Genomic DNA, 24013 nt, shown 5'->3' on the forward strand with positions numbered 1-24013 from the left:
AAAAGGACGGGTTATTATCCGATCCGCTTTCCGCTCGCAACCATACGGCCATCTCTCCCCAGCCCTCCTCTTCCTCCTGCTGCCCAATCGCCCACCTTCCTCCCTCTCTCCGCTTCTTCCCAGACTAGAATCCAAACGCACCGCCATCCTGAGAAACCCTAATCGGAGCATCGCGGCTCGGCGATGCGACGAGCTTTGGGAAATTTCCATTTTTAGCTCCGAATCGATCCCTTCTTGCTGTCAGAGTTCAAGAAAAATTAAAAGCGAGTGTTTTTTCAATCTCTATATGCCCCTATTCTATTCTCTGGGTTGGAAGAGGAGCAAATGCCGTGGGGCGGAGCCAAGGGCGGGCTGGGTGATGGGAAATGTCTGCCGCCGGCAATCGTGGCTACCGTCACCGTTCTTGCTGTCGTTGATGGGGGCATTGCAATCGTGGCCTTCTTGCAGGTTGATCCCTTATCGGTGATTCTTCTTTCTTGAAATCGTTTTCTTGATTGATGTGTGATGCAGAACAAGAAAGCATAGAGTTCTTTTCTTCTTATTTTTCCTTTTTTTACTGATTTTCTTGTTCTGTGGCGAACAGAAGTCATCATGAAATGAATGTTATTATAGTGATTATCTTGTTAAGTTTCCGAAATGCAGAACAATTAAATTAGTAATCACCAAGGAAAATAGCTCTTCTGCTCTAGTTTATTTCTGAACTCCTAAGTTGCAGTCTACAAGCCTGTTATGTGTGATCGAAGAAAGGGGGAAAAAGAAAAGAGAAGGAGAAAAGAGCGTCCAGCAATCTATACATGAGAAAGAGGTAGCGGAGAAACCTTTTTTACAAGCATATTCAATAATAAAGACCCATATTGGGAAAGTAACCTTTCTGCAGTTTGTAACAACTCGGTATTTGCCATCAGAGCTATTACTTGATAGCAACTTCACTATTTGTTTTTTATTGGTTTTCACAATCGTGTCTATTATAGCATTCAACGACCATATGGATAGGATCATCAATGGTTTCCTCTTGTCGGTACAATCTGGGTTTATCTGTTGCCTCTTCTATTTCAGTTGACATTTCACAGAATGTTTGTTTAATTAAGAAAGTGTTTTGGTCGAGGCTGTATGATGTAAGAAGATTGTGGGTATACTCCTTGCAATACGCACCCGTGGCATAACATTTTCATGGTTTTCCAGAGGATTTCTTTCAGTCCTTCGTATTTTCTTCCATAACTAGTACAGCAGTTTAAGCAGACATCTGGATTCCTTGCTATAATTCATATCCAAGAATTTGTTAACAGTAATTTGCAGTTTGCTTTTTTTTTTTTTTTGGGGGGGGGGGGGTGTGGGGGGTGGTGGGGGGGTAGGATTCCTATAAGTTTGCATTTTTAAGTCTTAGGAGGAATGGTGTTAGAAGGTAGGATTCATAAACAGGAGAGGCCTTTCCTTTTTTTTTTTCCTTCTATCAATATGTTGATTATAGTCTCATAATGATCAAGTTGATCTTCATAGGTTAGTGAAGTTTCATCTTGTTAAGACCATGTTTTACAATCTACGAACTTAAAGATGCTTGAATGGTTTTGACAGGAAGCAGTGATTGGGAGGTTTGTTTAGCTGAAATAAGATAAATTCAGTGTTGCTGGTTTATATTATCATTTGGATGCTTACACAGTGTTTTGGTATTTGAGTTTGTCGTTGATTGTGTTTTATGTGAGCCCAGTATGTTCAGTGATCAGCCTCTTGTGTTTTAAATGAATTTTAGTGCATTAAAAATTAGTTGCTGAAACGTGAGGCAGTTGTTTAAGTGATGTGAGATATGTAATATGTAGGTCTAATGCATCGTTTCTTACTTTTATAAATTTCTGATGTGAATACTCAATACAAAATGTGTAACGTATTGAGTGTGAATGCTGAATAAAAAAATATCTACCATGTCTGTCACACTACATTTGAAGAATGATTTTTGGTGTCAGATTACATTGATCATGTCTAAGTTATACTAATGTATTTACTTTTAATGACAGTTATTGAGAATTCACTTACGGAATCAACAACTTGGCTGGACTCGGCAAAAGGTAAGTCAAACATTGTCTTGAGGTCTGTCTTATAGAGCTTTATTGTTTAAATTCTATGTTTTTTGATATTTATATGGAGCAGTCATCATACTTTGCTGTATTAGTAGAATCTGATATATAAAAATAGCTGAACTTAACATGCTTAATCATTTTTCACTACCTGTCTAAATAATCATTCCTTCTTCTAATGGGTGGAACTAAACAGTTATATTTTAAATTTTATGATTGTTAAGTGGCTGCACAAATTTAAAGCGGTAACTTACCCAGTTCATGGTATTTAAGCACAACTTTTTTTAGTATCAGCTTATATGTTTGAGTAGTTCCTAAATGTCTCATCTCAATTATTCATCTTTTCTCTTATAATCTGAGTAAAATTTTAAAGGGTATAAATCAAAAGAGAGGATATTTGGCTACTTTAATCAGTGCTTAATGTTTTTTCAGGTGTAACAGTGGCGGTTCTGAACTCTGAAAGTCCTAAACATTAAAGACAACTTATAGATATTTTTAGTCCTTTTATTATTTCTTTTTTGTAATGCTGTGCTATCTTTACTCAGTTTTTGTGGGATCATGACTGAGAGATACTTGTCCAATCCATGACCTTTTGATGCTTGATTTGAGTATATTCATAATAGTAAAATCTGAAATTGCAAGCAATCATGGAACCTGATGTTATGTGACAGTAAAATATTGACCAATCAAACTTTTGATGCCTCCCTAGATGTACAAACCATGTTTCAGCAACAACTACTCAATAACAAAAATGCATATAGAAGGATGAGTCCAAGGTTCATTGAACCAGTATTGGAGGGGTGACCGGTTCGGCATGGTAGAGTTTGCACCATGCCGTTCTAGGGTACCAACATAAGGAGAGCTAGAGAGAGGTGGAGAGAGGAAAAGAGAGAGGGAGGGGGGAAGAGAGAGAGAGAGGTTGAGGCCTCCAGATTCACAGGGCTTTGCAACATCGAGGAGGCATCCAATGATGAGGGCCAAGGCTTTGCTTCATGATCGGCATCTAGATCGGGAACATGTCATATTTGGCAAGAGAAAGGGGCCAAGGCATCATGACAGGATGGGGATTGAGAGAGAGCACGGTGGGGGGGAGCCTACCTTCAGCATTGTGAGGCAGGAGAGCAAGAGTGGTGTGAGAGAGCCCTCAAGGGCTCTCAAACTTCTTGGGGAGATGAGATTTTTTTTTTATTATTATTTTTATAGCCTGAATTGTTGAAATAGTTCGAACTGTCCTTGGTTGGCATCAGTCTGGTACTCTGGTTTGCTATGGACCAAACCACCCAGTTCACATCGGCTTGGCAATTATTGAGGTGACATTTTGAAAGCAAAAAATATGTATTTATAAAAACTGATTGGCTGATATACCATAAGTGTCATCTACTATAACCAAGAACATGCACTCTTGTTGATATATTTCTTCCTTTTTTTAAATTTTTGTATGATGGCAGTATTGATTTTGTTCATTCGTCATTTTATGTTGAACATGCTATTGTTTTCCTTATGCATTCTGCTGCATTAATAAATTCATTCATTTGAGCTTTAATGGAAACTGCTTGATTCTGTTGCAGATTTTCCACCTCATGATTGGGTCGTCCAACTTAGGTGAGATAGCTATTAAGATGCATGGAATGCTATTTTTCTGATGTCCCAGAATCTTGTTCTATATATATTATCTGCATGCTAACTATGATCCCATTCTTTGAACAATATACTCCATATTAGATTCGTCAAAACTTCTTAACATGATCACTTATTTTATTTTTTTATAAGAAACTCATCCCTAGTATGTGGTCTTTTGCGAAAAATAGCAAGTTTTTACAATATCTGATGACTTTTACCATGTCAACTGAATTTGTATTTTGTCTAATTATTGTTAAATTGTATCCATTGTATTCTTGGTTATAGATCTGTTGTTTAAGAGTTCCATATATTCTTTCTGCATGAAGCTATATAAGACACTATCATAAGTTGCTATAACTTTGAAGATGCTCATTTCATAGCTTTCAAGAAACCAATCTCCTCATTTCGTTGCTCTTGTAATCTTTTTTCTTTTTAAAAAAAAAAAAATTTCTGCAGTAGTTAATTAACAATCTCATAATAAATACAACTGTGATGTTGATAGCTGACAATTGTGAATCTCTATAGTCGTATATAGTTGGTTTTTCCTTTCTGCAGTTCACATGAACATTTTGCTTTTCTTTGCTCAACATATACATTTTGCTTTTACACTTAGATCAATTCCGGAGCACTGGATGTCTTTGGTGAATAATGTGTACTTCCATGATATATGCCTAGTAGCTCTAGTACGAAGTTTAAATCATATAACAATCAAGTTCTAAGATTATAACTATAAATTAAGTTTTTAATATTGACAGCTGATGACACTATGATTCATAGAGAGAGTTTGATTAAGGCTGCAGCATGATCTTAGGCCCACCAAAAGGTGCATGTCAGTCAGCATGTGCATTTGGATGTGCCTCAAGTTGCAATTACCTAAAAATGGAAGCTTTAGGATTGGTACTAACTGAAGGCTCCAGTCCAGGTAGTTGAGCATATTTTTTCTGTTTGCTAATAGTTGGATCACAAGCAATACAGGATTCTTAACAAATGAAATTTATGCCTTCATTTTTTGTTCCTGTTGTTTTCTTTTTGACAATGCTCTATCAACCTTATGTATACATCATGGTTCCTAATTAACTATGTTGGAATTATTTTATTATCCCTACTTGGAAACATGAACATTTGCTGGGAGTTTAAGAAGGCTTTAAAGCTGTTCGATCATGCCACCAGGAATGGGACATGTTTCATTGATGGGAAGGGTGGCAGGGAAGAATGAATAGGGGAAGGGCTAAGAGTGTAAAGGTTTAAAGAAGAAGAAGCAACTTCATGATTTATCATTTGATGGAATTTGGTTTTACTTTGTCCTTGGTAATTTCTTAATTACTTACCATGGGAACATATTAATAATCTGCTGTCAACAACTACAAAACCAAAAATTAGAAACTAATGACCTGGCTCTGGCTTCTCTTGTTTTGCAAATAAATAATGATCTGACCATCATGATCTATATGCATAAACATTAGTATTAATACAATGCTGCATTCACCAGCCTATGGACTGCCCATCTGACATGTCTCTGTGTGGATCCTTTTCAACTATCCTTGCAACTTGTAATGACCTTATTATGCTTTTAATTTGATAGTGAATACAACCTTTGTTTTCTTTAGAACTGAAGATTGTTTTGCATAAATTACACCTTTGCTATCTTGCCATTGTTTGCTTTGTGTCAGAATTATTTGGAAGCCCATTTGATGGTACCAGCTGGTAACTTCCAAGCTGCTTGGAATTCATTAATCTAGTTATAATGTGTCAGTGGTACTTACCTTTATAACACCATATGTTCTAATAGCATCTTCTAATTTTGTAATAGGTTACTTGGCACATTTCATATTTACTCTTGTTGCTACTTGTGGGGGTTGGCTCTGCTGGTCGCATGGTTGTGGATTTATCTTGATGGGTATGCATCTTAGTGCTTTAGTGATTGCTGTTTGGCTATACTCTAGGAACTTGCTTTACCATCTTCATACTTGTGCATTTGAGAAGATATCAAAAGTCTGATTAGTAATTTCAACAATTTGCAGCTTGTCCTGAAATTTTGTTTCTAGCTGCATTTCTTCTGCTTTTATCATTTTGGTAAGTTCTTACCTCGATCCTTTTTGTAATACTTTGTTAGTTGATGTCATTATATATATTTAGTTGCATGAATGTGTTGAAGTAGTGTACCATAAAGTAAGGTGTTGGTACATTGTGCCCCTTGCTGCTATACTGTACTGGCGCATGGTAATATATCTCAATTTTTGTGTGCCAGCACCAGCAGATGTGCCATGTGTCAATGTGGTATCAATATCATACCAATTAGGCTACCAGTATATGTGCTGGTGGCCTGGTACCGAGACCTTAAACCTTAGTTGTAAGTCCACATGTTTCACTTTTTCTGATCCATTTCTTGAACTTTCTGTCAATAACATTAGTTTTCATAATACTGTATTTGTGCATTACATTTTATTTTCTTTGTAATAACATAGCCCAACTGAAGACTCCACGTTGTAGCGTAGGATAATGATAGGGACTTCTTGTCTGAGGAAGCTCATGTGTATCTATGCATATAAAATTATAAACTATCAACCAATAATCAATCAGGACTATAAAACTATCTAATATGTAGTCTATGATCTTATTCCAATTGTGTAGATAGGAGGGTGGGAGAGAACTTCTAATGTGGGCAAGGTTGTTTTGGTGGGTTGTGTCAAGGGGTGCATATGCTCACCATCATCCACAATTCCTCCTATGGTATTTTAGATGAGTAACAAAGGGAAAAGATAAATGCGAACATAAAATAAGGAAGAGGGGGAAGAAAAGAAAGAAAAATAATATGAGGAAGGAAAGATCCAGTGTTGAGAGGGATGAGGACCACCACATTTATTCACAGTAGAAAAAGCGGGCATCCATCGAGGCATCATCTTGAAAAGAAACAGTGATTTAAACTGGACAGGAGTGGTCGCATCTTATCTCCCCATTGATGTCTATTATAAGATAGGATGCTAACATTGACAAAGGAGTAACTCAAACATCTGCTACCACCAAATCAGAGCTGAAAGCAATATAAAGAATGGAAGGAAGGATAAGAAAGAAAATAATGTAAAAGACAAAAATTATCCATGTAATCTCTTTCTGATACATTTTTCTGTTTCCTGTTTATATCTTCTCTTTTATATCTTGTTAATACATTTCCTCTGTTTACCCTTTCCAAAACCATCAGCCCCTTGAATTACCTCCAAATATTTCAATCATCTCCTTTTACTAGCACAAGTCCATTTTCATCTTGGTCTTGAAATCCTTTCCCATTATAAAAGCCATCCTCATTGTCATGTAGCCTACTATTCATAGAATCCACTTGCAATATTCATAGAGCCACCTCCACAACTAGTGAAAAAAATCACTTCCCTTACATGCTTATTCAGAAAATTAACACTTTTTTTTTTTGAGAAAATTGAAATGGACCATTCGTGAAATACATAGCACTACTCAAGAAAACTTATTCAATGATTTATGACTCTCGTTCCCATTTTCATTATTTGTAGACTCATTTTTATCATTGCTGAAAGTTGTTTCCATTATTTATGAATCTAGCATCCATCAGAACTAGTGGATCCAATAATATTCTTTCATCTATAATGAATATTTATTTCCATCAGTCATTTGGAAATCCTGTCTTTAAATTTCCTGCCATCCATTTCTCTGTCCCCAAAGAAAAGACTAATCACTTGCTTCCAATTTCAGATTTCATATCCATTTACTTTTAGGGATAAAGGGCATATGAAAACAAAGAAAGGAGAATCAGATTAAGTTATAAAAGTAGGAAGGAGGGAAAGGTGGGGAAAGAAAGTCAGGAAGTTTTGTTAGTTGCCTTTGGATACCATCTAAAAATGAAGAGTAAGAATAGTTGGATTTTTTAGGCCCCACCAAAATCCTAAAAAACTAATAATCAAGATCTAAGAGAAGCTACTCCTTGATCCAGATAGACTTAGAATTTCAACTATGAAAACTTAATGTGACTTGGTTCCTTTAAATCCTATCCAATCCTTAGAAATTGGAGATAAGCGCATGACCGCTTGTACTCCTCTAGGCCCACAAGAATTTCAGAGCCCTGAGATGAAAGCCTCTGAGTGCTTGAATTCTCTCAAACTCAACCAATCTCACATAAGGGTAGAGATAAAGACTAAGGATTGGATTCCTGCTAACAACCTAAATATTAGAAGCTAAGGAAGAAAAAAAAAAAATCAAAGTGTGGATAGATTCCTTGTTGACCCTACATGTAGGAGACATTCTTGTAGACCTAACAGTACGATTGTCAGGCTTTCTTCTTCAACATAACCTTAAAACAAAGATTAGATGTACGGGGTTCCAACTTCCAATCTAGCTCTAAATGGTAAAGCTTAAGACTAAAGGATGATATTGTTTGCACATCATCACAATCTAACTCTTAACTAAGATATGTGAAGGCATATGAAAGGTTTGTCCTAAGTCCAACTTGATATTTAGCCCTGAAAGACCATTAATTACTCCAAGAAAGAAAATTTTCACTAAAAGAAGGCAAACAGCCAGTCCTGTAACTTTGACTCAATCCCTTGATCATTCCTTGTAATCTTAGTAAGCATTAATTTCTGGAACCCTCTTGATCATTCCTGATTAGTATTTTTAATGCAATCATCTCTAGAACCTTATTGACATTGGTGAAGTGATAGAGTCTGAATCTCTTGGAAATCGGCTCCTCATCTCGCTCCCTAGTTTGTCTTATATTGAATTTATGCACTAGAGCTCCTTAGAACAACCAATACATGACCAGCAAACCCTAGTTTACATGTCCATGTATCGAGTTTCCCATTTGGTTTGTCATATTCAGAAACTTATAGCTAACCCTTGTGTTGGTTTGAGATTCATAAATCCTTTATAAAAGCTGGAAACAAATTCTTACAGGTGAGAAATGAAATAAAAGAACTCTTTTGACATAAAATTTGAGTCCCCGATCCAGTTTACACCACCTTAGCAGTCATGTAATTGATCAATGGAAATGACATATTACATGGAGACTTGATTATAGATGCCACCCTACCAATGTTTTAACTTGACCCATATTGCCTGTATTGCAAATTTATCTATATACCCTTTTGTTATTTAAAGATAAATGGAAAGACTTTCTCACATATTCAAGAATTGAGCCCATGCTTCAATTGTGCTCTTTCATCATTTCAACTTAAACCCCATCCTCTCTTTCTTCTTTTCCACTATACTGCTAATTCATGTCCTGATAAATAGTTGAGTAATATGAGGGTCATAGCTCATGGAATCTCATGCCCTTTTGATTGATGAGAGATTAAATAATAATATGACCAGGTAAATGTAACTAGATGATCCTAATAATTTGTGGAAACAGAGTTGCAAGGTACCCATTATTATCAACATGGAAGTGATTGCCTAACCTTTTTAACAAATGTGAATTTTGTTGGCCTTAGATGCAGTTCATATCAATTTGAACATTATATATAGCAGTTGCAAGCCACCTATTGACAAATGTGTGTCCAAACTATTGGAGTTGCAAGGTAGCCATTGTTACCAACATGGAAATGATTGCCTAACCTTTTTAACAAATGTGAATTTTGTTGGCCTTAGATGCAGTTCATATCAATTTGAACATTATCTACTATCAAACCATGTCATATTGCCAACTCACATTGCCAGTGATGGAAATTATCTGCAATAACATAGGCTGTGGTGTTGCTTGACTTAGCAGCATCTAAGCTGCTTGTTTCGTTCACAGATTGTGAACTGACAGAAATCAAGCTTCACCGCTTTATTTATTTCATGAACCCGACATTATTTTTATTCGCACCATCAACAGAATTGCTGCACAAGTCTCTTCAAACTTATGAAGGATGCTCTGCGCTATGTGCTTCTCAGAGAAATGCTTTTACAGGGTTGACCTGTGCCATCAGTCAAATGATGAAGAAGAAGAAGAAGATGGAACTAGCTCCAATGAAGCTTTGTTGGAAAAGTCAAGGACTAAATCAAGTTCATTACACACAGATGGTCGTAGGAGATGTTGCTCTTTCCAGTCCATGCATGTTGGAAGCCGACAAAAGTTTGTGATCTTGGTAATCATAAAATATTTAGAGTATCCATATTTCTTACAGTTTTGAGATTAATTTTCATATATTTGCTATATCAAATTTAGGTTGAGTGTAAGTTTATGAACAACTTATATGGTGGCAAACATACTGAAGCTTCTTTAGCTTTCTGTCATTGATACAAGTCCAAATAAATTTCGACTTTTGTTTTTTTGTAGGTGATTGTGCTGACTTTTGTTTTTATGATTGCATTTGCTCTCCTGATTTGGATTGGCAGAGCCAAAGATCCTATTGATTCTTCACTCGTGGCCAGCGTATGTACTTAGCTTCTTGCCAGTTGGTTACTAGATAAAATTTCTTGATTACTGGGCACTCTGTACTTGCTCTTATTTTGGCACATCTTTGCTTATTTCCCTGTTAATTAAGCTGCATGAGTAGCATGCTTTCCTTTGCAATGACAAATGGTTTGTACTAAGTAGAGCATCTGGCAGCTTGCCTCTAATCAAAACTTGTAAATTAGATGTCCTAAACACCCATTTGAAGAAGCTTTCTTTAGTAAGGTGAATGGTCATGCTTACTTTTTTCATTTACTTTCAACTGAACATCATCTAATGAAATAATAGTGAATACCTTGTTGATGCTTCCATCTAGTTGAATGCGATCTCTGTTACCATTATTGAACTTGTTGAAATCAGCACGTAAAAGTGGGTTGGCTGGTAAAACAGTACTTCAGAACAAAGAGAAAGGTATGTCCACCATGTTGAGTAAGGGGAATGTAGTTCATTAGAAGAATTCATTTTGACAGTTGTTTAAGTGCAAACTTTTCATAAAATAAAAGTCTGAAATAGCGATGCATTTTTGAGGAGTGGAACTCATAGCTCCTTTTCTTCCTTTCTAATAGTCTGTTAAATCTGACTGCTAGGGTAGGGACCAAGTACTGTTTGTAGCGCCTCTGCACCATAAAATTTTGACTCCTAAGAGTTATTATTATTATTTTTTAAAAGTCTTATGTTTTTTTATTCTTTCCTATGCAAAAGCAGTGCCTCTATATATGTTGCCTTTTATATCTCAAGGTTTCATGTTTCCATCCCCTCCATATATGGTGCTTATCTTCAAACATTCAAAGAACTTATTCAATTATTTTTGAGTTATTTATCATTGATACAAGTAACCAGGTAATACGTCATCATATCTAATACCTTTTTATGCACATTTACCAGTGATTGACAATTTGATCTCTGAGTCATGTTGAGGACTCAGACTCATATGTGTTGATTTTTCTCTTGAAATAAGAAACTTATGCACCCATAAATTGAAGGCCTTCAACTTCGCTTTAATAGCGGGACATCATGGCAAACAATATATAATAAGATTCTGTCAACTAGAGCGGCTCAATTAGTGAAAAAACAAATTTCTTTCGCTCTGGCTTATAATTGATAAGAAGTGAGCATGCACAATGGACAATTGTTTTCACTGTAACGGAATTATATATCAATATTTCGCTCTGGCTTCAAACATTTCACTGATTAATGGTGGTTGGTTATGATGATTTGTTTGCTTTGCCTTACTGTGGAATGTTCTTCTGTCTTTACTGTCTACCAAATTTTCCACACAAAATTGTACATCTAAAGGTAACAAGTCTAGACAACTTGTTAATTAGTAGATGTGTAGATTACATATTAGAAAGTGATGCAGACAAGTTAGTAATTTCCAGTATATTTTAGATATAATTATCTTCCACAACTTCAAATAATTATCTTAATATATTCATGAGCAACAGAAAGCTGTAGATTGACTGACTTCTTGAAAGGTCTTTCCCAAGCTTCAGATTTTGAGTGATCTGTAGCTTGCAAGCCTAACACAGACTGTCAATAGTATGCCCTACATAGTTGTTTTTTTCTTGAAATATATTTATATTTTCTTACAACTCTCAGCCAGAAAAGAATATCATTAATGCCTTATAAAATTGGAATTATTGTATTGCAGGTATATTTGGACACCTTTTCTGTTGCCATCCTTCTACTAGGGTGTGCTTTGGCACGCTACGGTGAGCAGCTTTACAGTCAACATTGTTACTGTATGATTTTTCTTTTTTGGTTAGAGGTTGAACGTATAGATTTGACCGGTATTCACTACTTAATACTTCATGAGCTTTATTACTATCTTTTCGGCAATATTCATCTAGATATTAGTTCATAAACAATTAAATAACAGCTTGTGTGAAATTTGCTTCTCCACTCTAGCATTATATTAAATTACAACCATGCAAGATAGAAATATTTTATAAAGCTACATCTATGTTTCACTTCCTAGTTATGGAAAGAGGGAAGTATGTTGGAATCAGTGCCAAGAAATAAATGATTACAATGCTCAACGCAAGAATAAGGAACTGTGATACGGCACATATAGATATTCTATAGTCTGCTTGGATGTGTTGATCATGAAGAAAGAAAGGATAAATACATGGATATACATACAACACATTGCTATACTTTCTCTATCACATTTCATTAAATTTGGAAAAAAAAGTACAAAGCACAGACATGAAAATGCAAACCAACTACATGTTCGCATATCACAAGTTTCCAGCAAAATTTGGGGTGGGGTGACAGTTTACTCAAAAACAAAGTTAATGTTCATTAAAAAAATAAGTCAAAGTTGTCCTTAATATCAGTAGATAAATATAACAATATTATTACATTTTACAAATTAGAATATATATTGAAAAGTTGTTTTTATGTTTTTTATATTCAAGGGAAGCTAGGGCATTTTACGATGTTCATTCAGTGCCAGCAGCAAAAAAGGCAATTTCTTAAGTGGAAAGAACTTAAAAACGAAGATCAAAGCTGAGGTGACTGAAGATTTATTGCCATATAAAGTTGCAATTACATCATTAAAAAAAAAACTTGAATTATATTTATGTGGAATTCTGAATTCCGTGAGGCCCTTCACAAACTCACACAAAAGGTATTTCACTCTTAATACATTAATATTAGCTGAATATATTGACATGGGTATACTAAATAAATGAAAAGAAAATATTACCTCACTAATGGAAATGTGAAGGTTTCTTAAGTTAGCCTTTAATCATTCAGTAATAAATTGTAAAAGCTGTGAATAATTCAAGAAGAACTGAATATTTTTAGTGATACATTTAGTGAAAATAATGTAAATTTTTTAATAACTCGCTATTTTGTTACCTTGGGTAAAGCAGGATGTTTCCTATATAGGTAGACACTAAATGATCCGGCTTATAAGTTATATGGCCATTCTTTTAAGCTAATGCATAATCACATAATTCGTTCCCTCGTGAAGAAATCATCTCTCAAATGGATGGCATTTTACCTGTAGGCCAGCTCTGAAATTAACTTCCTAATTTTTGAAACCTATGTCTAATAGGCACATGTGGTTATATACTGCTGGCTGAACATGATGTCATAAAAAAATTGAATTAGATTTGTTTTATGTTGCCTCACATCTAATCCTTTGACGTCAACGAGTTCCTCGAAGATGCTTCGTCTCCGGATGAATATATCCACGAGAAGGATGCTTCGTCCCTAGAGAAATATAGCCACAACGGATTCCTTGAAGATGCTTTGTCTCCGGATGAATATAGCTACGAAAAAGGCACATCATCCTAAGATGAATATAGCTACGACAAGTTCTTCAAAGGCGCTTCGTCTCCGGACGAAGCGCGCTCAAGATAATTGTGCCACTTCTTGAAGTTTTCTTATATAAGATGAGACTAACTTCCAAATGGACTTGAGAGGTTAGTGTACCCGCTTGAGAAAAAAAGGAGAAGCAGACGAAGCGCGCTCAAGATAATTGTGCCACTTCCTGAAGTTTTCTTATATAAGATGAGACTAACTTCCAAATGGACTTGAGAAGTTAGTGTACCCGCTTGAGAAAAAAAAGATAAGCTTCTCCTTTTTCTCCTTGACTAGAAGCCAATGTTTTGTTCGGAATTAAATTTCAAATGGATAAGTTTATGTGATCAGGCTGAACTGAGGAGCTTGTTTTGTTAAAAATGGGGCAAGTAAGGATATGCAAATACAGTGATTGGAATGATATCGAAGTATTGTATACTCTTTGCTAGAAAACAAACAAAGGTTTGCTTTAAAGCCTGTGGCTCTCTTTTGATGCTGAGAAAGTTGAGGGGATAAAATAAAGGGTCATTACCTATTTTATAGTCCGGGTAATCTGGGGTCTTGGGAAGGGTGAACTGGGGACAGACCTAATTTTTGTTTTTTTTTTTCCTTGCACTTATTAGGCCAAGCCTTTTGTGGTTTTACCATTGCACCAAAGTTGAGGGAAATAAATGAAAATGAGAAAATGATAATCAACCATGTAAAGATCGGGGCACATATACCCTCCAGTTTCCTTTTTCATCATTTTCCTAGAGACCAAATATAATCTGATTGTTATGTTGCTTTCACCTAGCAGGAATGAACTATATATCTACGGTCACAGTTTCTTGACTAACTAATCTATTGGGCGTGAAGGGTTGTGCCATAGCTTTCTATGTCATATTAGGAAAGGTCAAATGAATATCTTTTCTTTGCTAATAAGCCACTTGTCACTCATGATGCTAACAAATGTCATTCATTTGGCATTCCTGTAATAACTTGATGGTTACTATGTCAGATCGTGACATAGTTGACAAGGTATGAAGAAGGACATTTGTTTTGCAGATTTCCATCAGTCGATTTTTGCCAGTCAAGCAAGTTCACAAAATCTCTGGACTGGCTATGACTAGCACAAGGTTCAAGGATCCACCATGTTTCAGTAGTTTTCTTGACCGCATATGCATTATCTGTTGTCTACAGAAGAACAAACTAATACAAGACATTAGATCAAGCGAGGAGTAATTGCTGTCTTGATTACAAACTGACAATGAAGACATCACCTCCTAAGGATGATACCCTAACAAACCCCTATTAATGTTAGACCCAGCTGACTCCATATCAAAACTTAAAGCCGTTATGTTATCATTTCACATTTTTTACTTCTGTCTTGACTAGTGCTTTGATCAAGTATTTCTTTCTCTTTTACCAGTCTATTTAATATGTGAATGATAGAACATCCAATCCTCAGGAGCCAAATTGCAGGACATAGTTTGTACCTTGTGATTCTTTTCTCTTTATTATGATAATTCTCTAAACACAGGTGGTTGATATCATTTTTTTGGTGATTTCAGCTTCTAAGCCCTCAATATGTGTCTTTTTTTTTTTTTTCCTGTTTCTTGGTCATGTTAAGGGTTACTGCTATTCTCCAAAATGAGCAAAATACGATCTGAGATGGCCTCAACTGAAATGTGGAAGGTGCTTATTCTCTAGTTATTTTTAATTTGTCTTTCACATTGCATGATGATATTTGCTTCTGTTTAATGGATTGACAAATTGTCCTAAAGACACTAGGCTGAATGTCAGATCAATGCATCGGTAATTATATAAGCATCTTCAGTCAATGGCGAGTAGTAAGAATATCTTATTAACCTTTTCTTTATATTGTCTGTCTTGCATCAAAGCAGGCTTAGGAATTGGATACTGACATGTCATGGAAAGTCAAATTTGGCAAGAGCTAAGAAAATTAGGCTTACCCTTAACAAAGATATTAGGTTTAAAAGATCATCTTCTGAACTGTTATTGAACATTTCTACCCAGAAAAAACTATTAATGATTATAAAGAGAAGTGATGACCTTATAGATTATTTCTAATTAGTAATATAGTTTTTGTGCATGTTTAATAGCCATACTGTCTTCATTATGCGTATCAGTAATAGATTATGTCTAGTAAATTTTATGTCGGAAATTTTTTAGGCTTGATACCTCACATGTTTCAAGTAGTCAACATGTCTCTATTTGTCTTTTTTAATGGACTTAGAAATAACATATAGAGTTGGCTTTCCAAATGCATCTGTGCATGCTTCAATTGCATGAGTTTTTATATCATTGACTTGCAGGATCTAATTTTATTGCATATTTTGGTATTATGTGCAGGTTGCAAGTTTGGCAGCCCTCACTCTCATATGTTTCACATTATCTGCTGTACTAGCCCTTGCTACTAGTATTCCTGTATGTTCTTATGGTTTTGTACATTATTTAGATCCTAGGCAACATCAGAGGTCAACTGCCAATTGCTGAGTTTTGAGTCTCTGTTTTGCTTTCAGTTGCAGGTGCTGTCTTATTGGCATTCAGCACATTTGAACAGCATAAGCAGTTCAGTTCTAATATTTCTTTATTACTTTATAGGTAATGCTTTCTCTTACACTTTATTTTGTTTTATAAGCATAATTTAAACAAATATTGTTAGTTAGCAAACAAAAGCATCATACAAATCCTACATGCTTAACGCTCATATGAAAATGTTCAATAATAGATTCTCTTATTTGACATTGGAAATGTCTCAAGGTGCCTAATTGTAGATTTGTCTTTCAGTTACCTCGAGTCCTTTTTCTCAATAAAAGGCAACAGTATCAAGACTTCAAGCACCATCAAGAAAATTTTGATTTTTGAGATATATATGTGATTTTAAATGTCATGGATTCTTGTTTCAATACCTGAACCCCAATTTGTCATCTAACTTTCTGAGATGTTAGCATCGGTAACCCAATCCAAACTTTGATGGTAATTTGGATATGTATTACTTTAGATTCTTGATCATCAAGGGTTTAAATCCCATACTGGTCATGATATCAGACAGCTATTAGGTGGTGCGCAGAATCAATTTTGAATATATGGACAATTAGAAAAGGTTGAAAAAAGAAAAATTAAGGGAAAATAGCAATAAGTTGAGGATAAAATAATTCATGTGTTTTAATACTGTACGTAGCAAACAACAGTTTTTGCAGTTGTACCAGACCACCAGTATTGCAGTACATGCAATTGAACCAACTTGTGCTGCCCAAAGCATCCTATACCAGCTTGAACTGGCCAAAACTATTGTCAAAATGCCAGCTAACTTGGTTTGTTCCCTTGATAACTGTTGAAGGAATTCCTAGCATATGCCTTCGCTGATACATGTACAAAGTAGTATCTTTTGGCATTCCAAAGGTATCTAAATTCATTTTTTGTTCATGTTTTTGGGTGTTATAGCATGCACCATGTGAATTTAGGTCATGACGCAACTTTGACTGGTTATTTTGGGTCACTGGCCAACCAGACCCAACGTACAAGCACCTTCCAACCATGCAACTATTTGAGGCAACTTGACAATCAACCAAACTACCAATCCTGAACCTGAACTACATAAGAAAAATTTCAATGTGCACAAGTTGGCCATGGTGGGTTAGATTTCATCTTAGCAGAACTTTGATAACAGGTCTTCATTGTGATTTGTGTTCCTCTAGGTTGTATTTCACTGGAGAATGTGTCATAGGTATAGGTTACAGTGTTCTAAAATACCATGCATGAGGCTGCTTATGTGTATGCAATCCCCTAACTGTAGCACATATCCTGTATGTAGCTAATGTATGTGGTTGGGTGATATATGGACCGAAAAGACCATTTGCTTAGCATTTTGAAGACGTGTAGCAGGATTAACATGGTGCAATTGCATATCTTGGATACTTATCATTGTGTTACTGCATATTTGAGCCTTTTATCATTGTTCAACCATATTTGGCCAATCTTATGCAAGACTATGTGAACAAGACAGGTTCAAGCTAATAGTTTGGTTGGATGTGTATTTCAAACAGACAGGGTACATGTGATCTCAATCTATTAATTATGCTATCATAATTACTGCTAGGAATTGAGTATTCAACAGCAAAAACTAATTGCTAGATGTTATTTTTGTTAATATGCCCATGCAGTCCATTGACCACCCACATAACGCATATGCATAGCTTTAAGTTGGGTAATAGTGGAAAATTATTGGCTTGGATCCAACTACATATAAAGCCATAACCATGCATGATTTGACCCAAGATTAGGTTGAAAAAAATTGTTGACCCAAACCTACTCATGCATCTCTGATGACCCAACCAAATCCAGGGAATTTATGACATACTTCACTTGCATGATCCAGCTTGACCCATTTCTCCTGGATCCAACCAGCCTACTTGATCCATTTTGATGTGATACCATAGTGAATTACCTATAACAAAAACAACAAAACAAAGTTCACATCTCCATTTTAATTGATTCTTCATCAAGCATGGGTTTAAATCCATTAAGCAACGAAGATGAATGGTTGCCCCAAGATCAAACCACTCCAAAGGTGAAAATGAAGGAAGATGGAGACGGAACAGGGTGAAGGAACAACACACTGGATATGGTGGTAAAAGTAAAGGCAGAAGTCATGGGTGTGTTCCAAAGTTGTAGAAGAAAGAGGGGGGTGGGTGTCAAAAGAAAGAGAGGTGAGTGCACATCATGGTTCTCATGATGGTAGAAGGAAGAAAGGGGAGTACATGCTGTGGGTTTCATGTTGAGTAAAAGAGGGGAGATTTGGCATGGGATTGTGGATCTGGAGGATTCCACCTTTCTCAGGTTTTAGAAAAATTTAACTGCACTTGGAAATCCCATCATATTTGCCATTTTTTAAAGGATAATTGTAATAGAAGAGTACAACTCCTTGTAATATCTAAGTTAAAATGACTTGATTTGGTTCATAACCTGATGTGCACCATGAAATTGTGGTAGTCATGCATCTCTGGCGGAGCCTTGTTATTCCATAAAATTTATATTAGCTGTCCTTTTTGGCATCATCAATTTATTGTCAAATATACTGAGCTTGCAACTTCACTAAATCTATCAGTATGCCTGAAACATTTTAGTTTAGGTACAAAAGCATGCTGTGGTGAGATTCATCATGCTTTTAAGAAAAATTCTAGCAAACTAGCTCCATCTAAAATCTTTGTTTCTACCAGCTATCATTGTTTTATAACATTAAAGCTGAACATATAGTTTTTCTACCTCATCTACAATTAAACTTGCTGCAAATTTGTCACTGCTTTGCAGTTTATGGAGCATGCTCGTGTTGCATGTGGACAGCATTCCTAAAAGAATTACTGAAATATAGTTATCTAAAAATCTACTAAAATCTCGACCCTTTTTTTTTCCCACGATAATGCTGCCAAACCTCACCTTTCATTGACAACTTTCTCTCACAGGTTCATCAGTGCCATCAGGTTTTGTATTGTGGGTCGTGAGAGAACTGCCTCCTCAGCTGGCAGCTCATAGATCAGAAGAATCAAGGGTAGTGACATTTATCAGGGAAAGTCTGGTAGATACCCATAATCTTCAGTGGAGGACTGCTGTCACATCATCACAGAGTAAGGTATGCCCAAAATATCCTGTGCAAATATCCTTTTGCTTTATACAAACAATTGGCTACCTTATATCAGGTGGAAAGTTCTTGGTGACTCTCAAGAAATATGAAAATACAGTAGCTGATGTTTTCCCTTGAGGACCATCAAGTCAATTTCCCTTGACATTTTAGCTTCTTATGAAATTCAACATTTACAGCCCTGGGGTCTAAGAAGCATGAGGGGTCATCATTTCATATATCATTTGATGACAAGATATTAGTGCCTTAGATAATTTTTTGTTCAGGAAACAAATAAATTAAGATGATTAATATTTTCACGTATTTTGAGCAATCTACTTGCATCTGAATAGACGTTATTTTTGTGGCTCTCTGAACTCATTGTTTTATGGGTAGCTTTTTTAGTTTTAAGACTGAACATTAATCAAGACTGTATTTATATTTTTTGGTTGCTGCTCTAAATATCTCCCAAAATGACTCTCATGTTGCCTTATCTTAGTTCCAAGCCATTGTATTTCATTGATACACCTTTAGATACCAAGGTTTCCTTGATTTGAAAAAGGTATGTTTAAACAATTTAGTTTAGTCAATATTGTAAGTTTAGATGCTATATATACTTTGATTCCTATTATAAACAGATTTTTTGAATTTAATATGATGAATGTAGGCTCTCAAAGCAAGCCCCATATAACAACCTTGTCAGCTCATAGTTCCCAGCTGATTTATGAAGTAACAGAGCATTGCAACTGAAGCTATGACTAGCTAAACCAACAGCACAAGGGTGGTGATTGAGGCATCGCACCATGGTTCACTGCTTCTATGGGGCTTAATTGCAATGATATGGAAAAGGACGGATATAAGCATTCCGTTTCTTATGAATAGGCATGCAAATAATAGGACAGTCGAGCTGTAATAGGTTGGCAGCTTCTGTAGGCAGGTTCTTGGTCATAGATGCATGTAAATAACCAAGAATTTTTTCGGGGGATGTCATTTTTAGAATGAGTTAACAGTGTATTTGATCATACCCTTTATCTCCAATTTTATATGTAATTTGATGTGCTAATTCCAGTATCTTACTGTTGAATATGTGTTGAGTTCACTATCTCCAGATTGTTTGGTTTGTGCCTGTGATGTGAAGACAGGGCTAGTCCCCAAGCCAGTCTGCTAAAAAAATTGTTTGTTTCAGCTTGTTAAGAATTATAATATCTTTAAACTTCTAGTAAGACGGTGGTGGGACATTTTTAAGAGGATACGGGAAGGAAAAAAAAAGACCGTCGTACTATGACGGATAATTTTGCTATAGAATCAGCTTTGTCTTGCTTGGAAATACAGAATGTTGTGGGAAAGAATTGAAGGCAAGGTGATTCCAGCATGCCTCGTGCCAAAATCTTCTGGAGGAAGGGTGTGAACGAAAATGCGTGAGATCTTCTATCTGCCTATATCTAGAATAGAACAATTTATGTATGGAAATTTGGGGACAAAAAAATGTTTTGTATGGATTACCGGCAAGCTGGAGCACATCGCTCCATAAGAGAATTAAAGCAACGAAAGAAATACAAATTGCAAAATTTAGAAAATCAGTAAAATGCTTACAGAGTATATTCATGACCTTTTAAGAATCTGGTCATGCAAAGAAACACTAACGAATGATGACAATGTCAAATAAGGCTCGGAAATTATGCAGGAACTAAAATTTAAAAGCAGAAGAAACAACCACATCAACGACACCTGGCCAGCATCGGGCATTCCTGTTGCTCCTTTCGAACCAAGACAAAGCTCTAACTTGTCGTGTGATAATTTGGAGCAAGATTTTTGAATCATAGTGGTACAATTCCGATAGACTTGGGTTTTAATCACATAAATCTGAACGTTTTCTGATACTCACGGGCGTATGTTTGACCCACAGGCCAGCTCGAATGATGGATGCCATGTCTTCGTTAGAGCTTCGTGATCCCAAAATTCGTTTGGTAAGGAGATTTTGGACCCCTTTTATGGCTGTGGGACAGCGTGCACACGACGCCAAGATCTAAAAGAGGTGAGCCCACGCCGCGTCCTCGAGGATGAGGACGAGAGCACATGCCCGTCTCTTTGTGCGCCCAAGGAGCGGAGTGGATGCACCGAGACAGACCCATGGGCCCACCGGTCTGGGGGTGGGCGCGGCCACCCGCAGATTCGTTGTACCAAAACCACGTGCCCCACATCACCACCAGCTCACCACCTTCTCTGCGGCTTGCAAAACTCCCAGGCGTTTCTTTTTGTCCACATCCGCTCCCTGATGAGCGTCCCCCGAATGCACTTGCTTTCAGATACCAACCCCAACCTCTCTATTCTCTAATCTCACTGTTTGTATATTAAACCACACAAGCAGGGGAACTCTTCTCCTTCACACCTTGAGAGTTGAGAAGGCTATTACCACATGGAGACCGACCCATCTCCACGGCGCTCGGCATACATCTCAGGCTGCATGGCCTCTCCGACGTGGTTCCCGGCGTATCGAAATCCCTCTCGTTTCCACCTCCTCAGCCACGAAGCTACCGATAGGAGCTGGAGCTGGCGAAAGCTCCTCAAGAGATTGTTGAAGGAAGGGAAGAGCATATGCTGCTCCAAACCCCTCACATTTGGTTATGATGCGGTCAGTTACTCTAAGAACTTCGATGATGGTTGCTGGAATGAGAGATCCGGTCAGTGTTACAAGGATGCCGCTGGGTGGCAAACGCGAGCTCGTTAGAACCTTTTGTAAATGTTTGCGTCTTTCTTTGAAGGTCTATATGGTCTTTGGATGATGTCGTGTGTTTAACTTTTATCCAAAAGAACCTATTTTCTCGTGTACTTGTATATATTACTTGACAGTGTTGGTAGTTGGTTCTATCATTAATGTCACGAATCTTGCTCTCCTCCTCCTCCTCCTCTCTCTGTTCTTCCCCTCTTTTTCGCCTTGTTGTGTTTCAGTTGTGGAATATGGATTCGGTGGCGTCACCTTTGGCTCTCCCATGCATGTTTAGGTACTGAGGAGAGTCAGTAGATGGTTTGGCCACCAAACGAAGGGAGGGAGGTAGATGCGTTTTAGTTCTGTGACGGTGCACGATGGGCATGCAGAGCATTTTCTTGTTAATTGCATATATGACGATTGATTTAACGACCGCCGTAATTTAGCAAGCATGTTATGCATAGTTTTGAATACAACATCAAAAGCGATTGTAAACCATCTGTAAACCAACAAGAAAACAATGGTAGGACTGACTAAAAGAAAAAACTGAAGAATTTTGGGAGATTTGTCCAGATGACCATGATTGCATCGGTTGTTTGTAAAGCAACTCGATGGCAAAACACTGCAGCAATTAAAGCAATCCAAAGAGGATTCAATCAATCTGAGAAGCCAATGCACTACGACCTCTTATATGCCACAAGACTTTTTGAATTGCAACCAAGTTTGGGTAGTTAATACGGAATACAGTCGCACTATCTATTATCTAGCTAACACTGTGCAGTACAGCAAAACACCAGTTAAAAGAGCGTTTCAGTTGGTCTACTTCATAGAAAAATGTACAGAATAGTATCTATTATCAAGCATTAAAATTGTGACATACAGGAGCGCATCTGAAAAGAGAAATTTTATAACATTATATCACAGTGGTTAAACATTCAAAAAAAGGGTTAAAGGATCACCCTATCAGATATCCAGTGGCTCAAGCCCCAAGAGTCTGTCAAACTTTATGCTGCTGTTTAAGAAACTGATGTAATAACGATTTTATGCTGCTTTTTAAGAAACTGATCTACTAACAATGATGAGCTGATACTGGAGTGATTCATGTCATTAAGCCCGGGCCAGATACCTTGATCTTGGAACCTCAAATTATGAAGCTTTATTTTTAAACAATGCCGAAAACAAGTTGAAAAGAAATGGTGAATTGGTGAATGTTTGCTTTTCTAATTCATATGTATCATTACAAGGCCTTGAAATAGTAAGGCTGGCAGAGACGGTCAAGAGCATGAATCAGCTTCCTTCTTGGTCCAACTGCATCAGCTCCCATGTCTTTGAGCTTGCTCATTGTGAGATTGACTAACTGATATACGCCCAGCTTTTCCCTTTCAAAAATTCTTATGAATCGATCAAGACCTTGAGACACCAGCCAGTTTCTCAGCCCACCAAATCCTTTGAGCTCCCTCTCAAGGTTCAATGCTCGCATTCGCTGATTCACAACCCTTAATGCACCAACTGGCAGCCTAGGGGCACCTCCAATTGTTCTTGAGCGTCTAATTATTCTTGTCTTCTTGGGGACTGCAACATTTCCATCAGGAAAACGAACTAACGACAGCTGATGCAACAATGGCGTTCCAGAAATATGACCAGAACCATTAACCAGCATTCGATTTTCAAGTGGAGCAATAAGGTTGTGAACAGATTTTCGAGGTTTCATTCTGATGCAAGCACTCTGAATTCTCTTGTCAGAAGGGGTTACAGCAGCATTCTTGGGCTGATCATCAACTGAAACTTTGTTGTCCAAAGGGATGACAGCAGGTTTCTTGGATCCATCTTTGGATGGCTTCTGATGCCTTCTCTTTTGAATATTTGAGCTTCTCCTAACATTTCTCCTTGACTTTGTTTGGATGTGGTTACTCTCTGGAATTTCAGTTTGAGGCTGTTCAGGTGATGGAGGAGGAATCAGAATGGTGATTCTTTGCTTTTTAACTACCACCCAATCGTCATCTTCTTCCAATGGATCATGGTCAATCATGGAGTAAGATGAGTCGACTGAGGCAGCTGTGAAGAGGGAATCATTCGTTTCAGTTAACATGGCTAGATGTCCGTTCTTTGCCTTTTCCGGATCAAACCTACCAGGCAAGTTGGAATCCTGAAAATTGAAGGGCCAGACCACCAAGAAAATTTTAGTAATTGAACACATCAAATAATTTTACTGTAGTAGCCAAAAATTCAAGTGTGCATTATGAAATAACAGACAGTCACATGAGATTTTCTCTTTTTGTTATTAT

The 24013-nt window shown here is 36.8% G+C and overlaps 2 protein-coding genes across 4 annotated transcripts in view; one reads left to right on the top strand and one right to left on the bottom strand.

Annotated features, from left to right (window-relative positions):
* Positions 1 to 20092, top strand: LOC105043064 (tobamovirus multiplication protein 1). Of its 3 annotated transcripts, XM_073252686.1 has the most exons (14): positions 1 to 447; positions 2010 to 2060; positions 3638 to 3671; positions 5500 to 5586; positions 5711 to 5762; positions 9604 to 9781; positions 9973 to 10068; positions 11741 to 11801; positions 15011 to 15075; positions 15754 to 15828; positions 15924 to 16005; positions 18867 to 19033; positions 19521 to 19583; positions 19689 to 20092. In XM_073252686.1, the coding sequence occupies exons 1-13, from the start codon at positions 325 to 327 to the stop codon at positions 19542 to 19544; spliced, it is 1095 nt and encodes a 364-aa protein (XP_073108787.1). In that variant the 5' UTR covers positions 1 to 324; the 3' UTR covers positions 19545 to 19583; positions 19689 to 20092. The 3 variants fall into 3 exon arrangements, with proteins under 3 accessions (XP_073108787.1, XP_010918785.1, XP_073108788.1); XM_010920483.4 differs by lacking the exon at positions 19521 to 19583 and having other exon boundaries at positions 3 to 447; XM_073252687.1 differs by lacking the exons at positions 1 to 447; positions 19521 to 19583 and adding an exon at positions 5360 to 5393 and having other exon boundaries at positions 2020 to 2060.
* Positions 20093 to 22851: 2759 nt separating this feature from the next.
* LOC105043076 (uncharacterized) overlaps positions 22852 to 24013 on the bottom strand; it is a 9754-nt gene continuing 8592 nt past the window's right edge. Inside the window, exon 2 of the mRNA XM_010920503.4 lies at positions 22852 to 23874. Within this exon, the coding sequence (XP_010918805.1) occupies positions 22966 to 23817 (852 nt within the window). The 5' untranslated portion in view covers positions 23818 to 23874 and the 3' untranslated portion in view covers positions 22852 to 22965. The remainder of the gene's footprint in view (positions 23875 to 24013) is intronic.

The sequence above is a fragment of the Elaeis guineensis genome, chromosome 2 (assembly GCF_000442705.2).
Source record: "Elaeis guineensis isolate ETL-2024a chromosome 2, EG11, whole genome shotgun sequence".
NCBI lineage: Eukaryota > Viridiplantae > Streptophyta > Magnoliopsida > Arecales > Arecaceae > Elaeis > Elaeis guineensis.

Bases quoted from the DNA above. Each gene is read 5' to 3' on its own strand.
- LOC105043064 (XM_073252686.1), top strand. From the start codon at position 325: ATGCCGTGGGGCGGAGCCAAGGGCGGGCTGGGTGATGGGAAATGTCTG. The intron at 5,587-5,710 runs GTATGCATCTTA...AACAATTTGCAG, and splicing joins TTGTGGATTTATCTTGATGG to CTTGTCCTGAAATTTTGTTT. The intron at 19,034-19,520 runs GTATGCCCAAAA...GCCTTATCTTAG, and splicing joins TCACATCATCACAGAGTAAG to TTCCAAGCCATTGTATTTCA.